Genomic DNA, 10,734 nt, shown 5'->3' on the forward strand with positions numbered 1-10,734 from the left:
TACAATACCAACAAAAATTAATTTTGAAAGTCTAACAGGTCTTCCTCAGTAGTATGAAGAGTACTTTGTTTAACTTTACTGAAATGGTTTGTCTTTCTAGAAGGCTATTTAAACATTTTTATTTGTTTTTTTCTATTTGTTCAATTTGTTTGCATGTAGGCATTACAACCCTCTACATCTACATAATTTCCAAACTTTTTAATTTCCAGTATGGCAAGATATATGTGGCTTTATCCCCACACATTTTTTGATAGGACTACTAAATCACTTAAATTTAAGAATTGGTACAGATTTACAAGCAGAACTAAGTGTCCCAAAGATGCTGTTTAAATCTGGTACGTCCTACCTCCCGTGACTCTTTCGGGAACACGTCGTAACATTACCCTCCCCAGCTATATTGCTTCAGCACTCCCATCCACGCGACTGCTGTTGCTTCCAGACTTGCAGCTTTACGATAACTCTGCAAAACTGGAGTCTAAGATACAGAAATTTCTTTCACAGCACATTTCACTCCCATTGCCCAGAAGGGCTTATCGACTTGCGAAATCTCACCGGGCTGAATAGAGGAATCATTAAAAAAAATGAGGTAATAAAGATGATGAAAAATGTGGCTGGCACAATTTAGTGTAGATTTCACTTACTAAGTTAGCTTAAGCCAGTTATGAACCAGCTTAGGCTAAATAAAAGTAAGCCACTCGTCAATTTTGTCTGCACTTATGTTACAGTGATTTAAATGCCTGAAAAATAAGCAGAATATTCTTCAAGGGATTCTAGTGAAACTTGCACGTATAGCAAATCCTAATGGAGAAACTCAGCCTTGCCCTCAGGGAGTGAAGTTCCCACTGAAGCCAACAAGAACTAGTCTTTTTATGGCACGCTGAGTTTGGCGCAGTATTTTTCAGTTGTTATTTTAAAGTGTGATACTCTTAGGCAGCTATTCATTCAACACAAAACCACATTTGGATGTACTGTATTACGCTGAGAAGGTCAGTATTAGTTAGCTGACAGGTAACTGAGACAGCAGTCTGTCTTTACTAGACTTCTATTTATATGAAAGATTGAGTTTCTTTGGTTGTTTAGTATCCAAGTCACCCAAATGTATATTTGTGTACTCTAGACATAGCATGTTTATACTGATCATTAAAATTACTAGGGTTTTTTTTTTTCTTTTTTTTTTGCACTTGCTTTATGGAAATTTTCTGACTGTAGCAGACTAGACACATATAAATATACAGCACATATATACATAGAAATTACAAAAATACATTTTATTTATATCTGATTTTAAATAATAAAAATGAAATTTCACATTTGTTGAAAGATTAGTTAGCATTCCAAAAGTTTCTGCAATATTTGCGGTATTGGAGCAGAAGATATATGTATATTGCAGGATAACTATGTATCACAACCTCAGTCAGGGTTTATAATATAATTATTTGGGGAAAAAATAGCTCTGCTTTAGAAGTTTGTGCTTCATCAATTTCTTTTTCTATCCCCTATTCTAGTCTCCACTCTCCTTCTCCTCTCATTTTATTGATGGCCAAAAAGCTAAACCAAGTTCCCTTTCTCACCTCAGTAAAGACCAAAGAAACTCCGGGAAATGAAATGATCAGACAAAATAGCATAAGCAGTTGAGGATAACCAAATAACTTACTGAAATGAAGGACATTACCTTTAACTCCAGTTGACATCAAACATGCCCAACACAATGTATTTTGCAACAACATCAGTTCCCGAAGCTAATCGCCGAAGGAAGTGAAAACAATTGTTCATGATCTCCAACTGTTTTGTACAACTGCAAAAGATGAACTATTGTCCCATTGAACTGGTTTGATTTTCTTTTGGGATTGGATTCATACAACAATGCAGTTTAACAATTAGTGACCTTTAACTTGCACAATATAAAGTCAGCATAATTTCTGGAAATGCTCTCTTTTTCACAGAACATTAGTATTTTTGTTAATCCATGTAATCATTTACTTATTTACATGTTAATATAATAATCATGTCCTCTACATTCAGAAGTCCCTAGGTGTGCATTCACTATTCCAGCGTAACTAAAATCAACTGCAGCTTCAGGTAGCACTTCCTGGCATCACTTTAGTAGATATCATCGTTTTAAAAAGAGAAAAAAGCACTGTGTTAAACAGATAGTTTTCTTGTCCGAGCAGGTGTATTCATTATTCCAGGTTGGAAAGACTTACTCAAAGGTCTCAAGTTTACCAGCTTCACATGCATTCAGAGTCAAAAGCCTGAATATAAACCAAATGTGAATAACTTTTTTTCATTTCTCCTGGAAGCTTCTAGCACCGATACCCTTTGTTGGCTCTTCGTGCATTGTATTCTCTCACACTGAAAAAAATCTCCTCCATAACTCATCAGTGGCATTCAGGGACAAGGCAGACACCAATTATCAAAATGTCATTAACGTTCTTCAGATTCTTCTCTTCTTTCACCTCTTTGTACTGTTAATAGGATGAGGATAATTGGGATTATTTACAAGACATTTATTTGTATTACTTACTTATCTCAAATTCTTTTGGCTTGGATATGGTCTCTAGAATGAAAAGGCTGAATGACTCTGCATTGCTGAAATCAGCATCCCTTAGACAACGTCCTGCAGCAAACAATTAACATGGCCACCACCACACCTACCGTGTCCTTTCACTAACCATGTTCTACTGTATTTTCTTCCTTAATCAAAGTTTTGACATGCAGAAGTTATTTTACAGCAGCTCTACCTTTGAGCCTGCAAATGAAATATCATGTGGCACAGACATGTTCAGCGGCATCCGTAGTGGTGGTGGGTCGCAATGCGAGAACTAGGCGACAAGCCATTGTGTATGATCAATCTTATCCATATTAAACAGTTACCTGGCAGCATTTCCTTAGCAGGCAAGCAGAATTACATATCTTCAGAGTCCTGCTGCTCTACTTCAAGTAATTTCATAGTGTTGACTTTTCAGACAAAGAAAAATGCCATCACTTTAGCACAACTCACAGCAAGTTTGTAACTGAAAATTAGAGTCACTTTCTTGGCTACGCCAGGTTGCATGATACAAGTATTATGCACCAAACATATTAGACCTGGAACTCAAACATATCTGTTTGCTTCTTGGCCAGTTTAGCAACTTCTTCTCTTATCGCCTTTACGAGGGCAGCTGTAGAAATGTTGGTGAGAGGAGCATCGGACGGGTCATTTTCTGTCAGGCTCTGCTGAGAAGCTGCGGTGGATGGCAAAGGAGCTTGTTCCAGGCTGGGATGCATGCTCGCTTGCTGGCTGTATTGGCGAGGAAGTCGCGAAGGGGAATTATGTTGGTAGCGGGGCCTTGGATAAGCCTCGATGTATCCAGGTAGTGGAACCTGTAGAGCGTTGTAATTGCACAGAATTACACCGAACAGTTGAGCCGCAGTGCCACCTGCCAGGTAACACAAACCTCCCCGGGGCAGAACAAGATGTAACAGATAGGACCATATGAAGAGAACATAAACCTCCTACTCCTAAGCGTCCATTTACAACTATCTTGGCACGTGCCGTTTATGCACACGTGTCAACGTACCGGGTACTCAACTCCTCAGACGGCGGCAGCAAAAACACCTAGCAGGGGAAACACTGCATGTCCTAATTTACCAGCACCACAAAAAGTCAAAGGGAGACGGCTTTTCTGAAAGTGTGTTCTCTGCTTACTATTCCTCCTCAGTTTTAAACAGGCAGCACCACTACATTTCAGGACACCGAAAAGCCTAAAACAGAAAAGTAGAGTTTGCTGATTTGCAGCCCCTGTCTAATCCAAGTCAGCCAAGTCTCTGGACTTACTGTTCCTAACCAAAACAACACGGATAAGCTCAGGTATGCCAACCTGGAAACTCAACGCTGAAAAGGAAGTTTGACTTCTCAGAAGTATCAGGATTTCTGGCCACATTTAACAGAAATACATAGGGGATTCACAATTTTACTCTGTTGTAACTTCACTGATTTCAGCCCCGCATTATACTGGCTAAAGCTAAAATAATAACGTAGGCCCTGTAGTCCCTGTGGGATATTAAATTTCCTTCATGAATCTATGAACCACAATACCAGTCTTTACAGTCCTCAGAAGTTTTTAACGCATCAAATAAAAATAGGACCTATTTCCGTTTTGCAAAAGTCTATACAACAGGAATCCCCAGCCCTTCATTTTGAAGAAGGCTTTATGTTGTTACAGAAGGCAACCTGTAACCTATTACTGGGACAAGATAATCTCTCCTTACCACCTGATCATTCTAGTCCACGCCAACGACAAGTAAGGAAGGTTCAGTGATGCTTTTTTATGAACTGAATGACTCAGAAAACTAAACTTACCTACACTATACCGATAATACTACACTTACAAGTTAACTGATAAGCTTCCACAATGTTTAATCTCTAAAAAGTTAACTTTGTAATTCTTTTTGCTTTAAATGGGAAAAACACATGGTTTTGACTTTCCAAATATATTAAGGTCTTATATAAGCATATAATACAGGCAGCCAGGCAGATGTCTCAGCTAATTTTTGGATTTGAGTCAGGCTGAGGTATAAGGTGCTTCACCCACAAGGGCTAAGGCTTTGGCAGCTATGGCAGAAGCAGAATTTCAGAATTTGAGGTGTCTGCAAGCAGAGTGAAATGTCGAGCTGTGAAACACCTGCTAGTTCTTTACACCTTCTGGGAAACGTGGGATCTCAGCATGGACTTCAGAATGACAGCTTTAGAATTTTGCTTAAACCCCATTTTGCTCTGGCCCTGTGAGAATTTAACAACCCCTTGGGTGCTTTTGAAAATCTTGCCGCTTCATCCATCTAAGAACCTAGGAAAGCCGGACCGCTAGGATTTACGCATGCTCTATACGATCCTGGCTATCCATCGAGCGATGAAAAGAATGTCAAACACTTTCAGTATGGTGTGATGAGACAAACATAGGAAGCAGGCATGATATGAAAGTGATCATTAAATGCAGTTGCCTCTAGTTCACAACAGATTGCTCAAAAGCCAAACATTTTAGTAGCACAACATGTGAATGTGCCACTAGAGGCCACCAGGTTACTACTTTCACTAAGCATCTAGCAATTTGGAAAATAAATGCTTTGCTGGATACAGTTCCCTTCTCCCACAAAACTTTGCGCTTCAGTATTTACCTTTTAACTGAGAAAATAGTACATTACAGTAAATTGAGCTTATAAGATAATTCTTTGTTGTCAAATCTCCTGTTTCCCATGTCCCCTTGTTTACAGTCCAGCTAGTGGAAATGCATGAAAAGTAAAGGATTTCATTTTTCACCTTATAGATATTAAGCCTTTTCTTCTTACTGTCAAGAAAACCTTGGAAGTGGGATCAAGCTATAATCTAGAGGCTCAGAAACCAGAAAGCATCCAGAAACTCAAACTCTGAGTATTATTTTACATCTTTATTTTTTTGCAGTTTTATTCAGGCTTTCTGACCATATTTTGTTGCTAACATTATTACTAGTTCCCCTAGTAACAATTTTCAAATAAAGACAATTTCTTGACATATTTGCAGTCATTGGGACGTGCAAATTTATTGCTGAAACCGAGGTGGTTTGGTTTTACATTTTTCCTCTTCTCCTGCAAAGTCACAGGAGGGCTGAAAGTCTGAGTAATAAGAAGGAATATTTGTTTCCTTTGAATTTGATATTGCCACAGTTATTTTTCAGACAGCTTCTTGCATCCCTCTCCATTCTTCTGTGTACAGTCTACCAGCACTAACTGCTTTTCCCACCTCTTTCCCTGGAGACAGGGAAACCCTCAACAGCGTTACACTCTTCTCCTTCCAGAGGACGGAACTGGGGGCTGGAGGCTTGTGTTCCAGTTCTGTCCAGTTTATTTGCAGTCTCCCCTTTTGACAAGTGATATCTGACTCTTTTTTCATGGGACTGCAGCCAAGGAGTAGGGATACAAAAGGGAAAAAGAATGGAAGACCAGTAAAATACTTTTCCTGGTTTGTTTTGGTTTTCTTTTTCTTCTTCTTAAAGAAAAAGTTTAAAAGATTGCTTAGACTCAAGGGGCCTCCTGGATTTAAAATGTCAGTAGAGTTAAAGAAAACAACAATAACAAAATAAACAAATAAATAAAACAATGAAAAGAAAAAGGGTTTCCATGCTTTAAAGGACAGCTCTGGGAAGGGAACCTGTACGATGGCATCAAAAGCCTCCAGGTGTCAGGGGCACATCAACAGTTGTGCTCAGCTTACAGATGAACATACTTCTTTTTTCTTGACAATTCAGCCTACAAATTCAGACTTGCACCTCACATTCAAACGGAATTCTTTTCCTCGCAGGCATCAGGAGCAGTAATAAAGATTTGGTGAGAAATGGCCGCCCTCGGGAACATTTACATGACCATGTTGTCTCTTGCTGCTCAAAGACTCCAACTGTTAGACTTCAACTGTAATTCACTAAAATATTCCATTGATGATATGCACAAGGAAATAGAATTCAGTTTGTTTAGCTGAACTGGTTCTGCATAAATACCAGATGTAAGCTCAAGCAGCAGAATTGATCTTTTTTTTTCCCCCTCAGTGGAAAAAAAGCCCTAAATTTTAGAAATTGTTTCAAACATGATACACTACTGCAATTCATTTAAGGATGTCTCAACTTTACTTCTTTGAAATACTTTGGGCTAAAAATTACATCTGTCCCAGACTAGGATGTAAATTGTGCATTTAATTATTTAATTTATGATCTGTCACTGCAGCCTGCAATGGGACTTGAAGCACCGCGTAGCAGGGCTGCGGCACAGCCGGGAGCTAGGTTCGGGAGCTGGGCTGTCTTTAGAGAAGTATCCAGGAGGGAAAGATGCTTCCCACCTTCCAAACAGCACAAGGCCACCTTGGGAGGCAGCATCACCTGCTCCTGCCACGTGCCAATCCAAATATTTAACCTCTTTTTTTTGAAAGAAAAACGGTACCTAACCCACCAAATTTGAGTGGGTGCCAGCCCCTGACCTGGTGAATGATTTAACTCTCTAAAAGACCTTACTTACAGTTGACGGGATGGACAGTTAAAGTATCCTTGCCCCCTCTCATAACTTCTCACTACTAGAGATTATCATCATTCGAGGAAGAATTACCTTGCTCGGATTCTTTGCTGATCACTTAACATTGTTTAAAAATCCTCCTCTGCAAATAAAGAAAATATATGTAGTTAGAAGAGCAAGGATGCTTACCGAGTCTGCCCACTGCCCTGGTAATTCATTCTCTCCAGCGTAGGGCATCCAGGCTTGGTTCCTGTATGCGGTGGGTGGTGTTGGGATAAAATAGCCCGTGAAGCCAGGTCGGTTTGCTGCTGGTATGGCAAACACTGCTGGTACGGTATTTCCTATTAAGAGGGTAGATATAATTAATAGTTGATATTTTCAGTTATAAATTAGAAGACTTTTTTTTTATTGGTGAGAATGTGATCACCATTGGTTGGATATAAGGCTCCCACAGTCTGACTAGAACGCCTCTATAATGCTGGGAAATACCAGAGAAGGCAAGATTTGCAGTTGTCTATATAATCAAGCTCTGCCTTCAGATAAAGATATACGGACTTAATCCTGAGGACTTGGTCCTTGTAACAACTGATCTTCATCAAAACTTTGAATCATTAGGAAAAAAAAGGCTTTTTTTCCCCTCTTCGATATATTCAGTATTTAGCTCTTGTTACCATGAGTTTCAGAGTAGTGGACCTTTCTTTTCAGCAGCAGGTTACAGAGCATTCAGTTTATATAGTAAAACCGTCTTAATATCTCTAAGCACAAAACCTACAAAAACGATTGAACAATACATTTAAAAGGCTGTAATCTCAACAACCCCATCATCAAACTTCAATGCTTCCATAAAAAAAACCAAGGCTCTACCTCCTCAATTCCTTTTCCAGGAACAGTCTATGACTGCAATGAATTATGCAGCTACAACTTTAAGATTTCCAAGGAAACTTGCTGACACCAAATCCATTTTATCACATCTTCATCAAGACATAGGGATGTCCAGGAAGCCTTCTACTAAAATTCCACTATCATACTCCAAGCTGGGCAGGAGAAACCAGCCTTCCTAGTATGAGGTTCAGCCTGGATATGGTTACACCTGCTCTTTCAGGTAGGGTTTATTCCTGGGCCTCATAGAGATGCATGAAACAATGTGGTTCTCGCTGCAGTTACTCAGATTATCCACAGGATATAACTAGGCGGTCTGGAAGACCAGCATCTTATCCCATGCTCCCACTATTTCCCTTGAGAGAAGCCACCATAACTCCATGTATTTGCCAATTTTAGAATAAAATACAAACAACTTGTCTGTCCAGTAAGACTTCCTTCCTCTAGTGTCTCTACATTCAAAGACTGACAGCAGCAGTGTACAACTGCTACACTATGGTAATAAAATCCTCATTCCTAAATCCTGGGCGAGAAAACTCTGCATCACCTTTATCAGGTACTAAGTAAAGCATGTGGACAGTGTGCTTTGAGTACTCAGTTATAATACATGGATGTGTATTTTACTTTTCAGATTCACAGAATATGTCAAAAATAACATCATTTATGAGAAAGCAGAAGAGCTAGTAAACCCCATAAGAACACAATAAAGTAAACTCCTTTTCACTGAGGAATGGAAGTACGGTAATGTTGCATAGATGGGCACTGGCTCTGTGCTAGCATCAATGCAGAGAAAATGCAACAGCACATCATTTGAGTATTACCACTAATTGCCCTCAGTAGATATGATACCACTGCGTAAGAGGTGCCAACAAAATGGCAAGACATGGGCATTCCCCTGAACTTCAGAGAATAATTGATAGAAATTAGTATCACATACTGGCTGCTTCAAATATCTGCCCCCCAGAATGTAATTTACAGCCCTGGCACATCCTCGCTTCTCAACACTCTGCAAGAGGGTTATGCTGCCTACTCTGATAGATACTGGGAACGCTGCATGGGCTCATACGTGGAGATAGAAAGACTCGAACAGTGACACCCAACCCCAAAGCAGTCTCCACAAAACCAGCAATTTATAGGTTCTCAACAACCTCCCATGCAGTCCTTGGCCAGAAGGGCTATGGAAGCAATCAGGGTGTGCAAAGAGAAGAAAAATATATTTTGTAGAAAACTGTCTCCAGAGCAGAAACATATCATCTGTTTCAACACTGTCTCAAAAAAATTTTCAGAAAAAAATTGGAGGAAAAATGAGGGATAGGTCATCCAAAATATGGACTAAAAACTCTTTACAGTTACACCGTGTTTTCTACTGTTAGGGACTAAGTCCTAGCTTTTGTTTTGACATTGGGTTGTAGGTGAAAAGGCACTATGTCAGGAAGGATGCTGGAGTCACCCAGCCATTGGAGAAGGTGAATTCACTGTGGAATTGCTAACGACCAGGGGGATCTATAATGTATGTCTGCACAGCAGGTACCCACAGGGTATCTCACAGGACCTCTATCCCAGCTCCTCCCGCCCCTTGGTTTGGAAGGAGGTGGGCTAAGAGGTGTGGGTGGTCTTTCTTCTTCCCAGGTCACAGACAGCACAAGGGTTGCTATTTTAAATGAGTTACCAAGGCTGGAAATAAGCATTCTTCAGACATGTACAGAGAAGAAAGTGCTGCCCCTGTAGATGACACACGGCTTCTACACCAAAATGCTCTTTCAATTTAACCACAGCAAAATAACCTACTATTCAAAATGAACACTCAATTGGCTGATGTAATAACTTATCCCAGTTTTTACTGCAACATCATTATCTTAAAGGTGATGTTGATGGGCTGCAGGAGCCAGCATTAGGCTGTTTCATGCCAAATCAGCTCCTGCACCAATGTTTCTTCATCTGTTGAGGCAATAAAGATTTTTTTTCCTATCAGAACTTTAGAAATCCCTGTTTGTATTACAGTTGCAGGTTTCTCACAGTTCTCTTTGTCTTTACCTATATTGTAGCCATTTATAGTATCTATCATATATGACAGTTTCCTCCAACTACCCCCAGAATAGTTCTGGTAACCTCCACGATGTACACAGAGGTCACTTTGTCTCTTCTGAAATGCAGCCACTCTTTAGTGGTAACACAACATACCTGTTTTTAATATAATAGCAATAAAATCTCCACATCACTGGAAATCATAAAACTGTATACCACACAGAACACATTAGTGCAGACATGAAGAAAAAGCTCTTGGTAGTATGGCATATGTTATAGCTTGAAATGCTTTAAAATGAAAGGGTGAGCATCTGCTCTTTTCAGATTCACATGTACTGTTTGCAGGAGGTATGACAAGAAGTGAGAGTAGAATGGATCTTTCAAACCTACTATATTTAATTAACTGACAACAGATTTGCATATCCACATTATTATTCTCAGTAGAAAGATGTTGAATACAATGCAGATTATTCTCTATTCTGAGGAAGCTAAGAAAGAAACTTTTCTGGAAGATTAACAGAGCAATGTTTAATAAACCTACTAATTTCAAAACTTCGAACTGACAATGTTGGGGTTTTTTTAATCTTGTAAGCTCTTTTCTATAGCTCTTCAAGAAAACATATTTTGCGAATGAGAAGCTATTTAAAATATTTTCCCAGCTAAATGTTATCCAGATACCATTAAAACAGTGTATCATCAGCTTAATCTTATGATTAAATCAATTCATTCATAAACAAAATTTACATCAAAAGGACCAGGAACTCACTAGGCTTTTAAAACTGGGACATTTAGACCCAAAACAAGTTCTGCACTTCAGCA

The 10,734-nt window shown here is 39.3% G+C and overlaps 1 protein-coding gene across 1 annotated transcript in view; it reads right to left on the bottom strand.

The window, feature by feature from the left end:
* Positions 1-3,081: 3,081 nt before the first annotated feature.
* The window catches only part of KIAA1549L (KIAA1549-like ortholog), a gene marked incomplete at its 5' end in the record, with an annotated part of 30,554 nt that continues 22,901 nt past the window's right edge, over positions 3,082-10,734 (bottom strand). The window contains 2 exons of the mRNA XM_010292196.1: positions 3,082-3,363; positions 7,201-7,352. Of these exons, the coding sequence (XP_010290498.1) occupies positions 3,082-3,363; positions 7,201-7,352 (434 nt within the window). The remainder of the gene's footprint in view (positions 3,364-7,200; positions 7,353-10,734) is intronic.

The sequence above is a fragment of the Phaethon lepturus genome, unplaced genomic scaffold (genome assembly GCF_000687285.1).
Source record: "Phaethon lepturus isolate BGI_N335 unplaced genomic scaffold, ASM68728v1 scaffold11628, whole genome shotgun sequence".
Classification (NCBI taxonomy): domain Eukaryota; kingdom Metazoa; phylum Chordata; class Aves; order Phaethontiformes; family Phaethontidae; genus Phaethon; species Phaethon lepturus.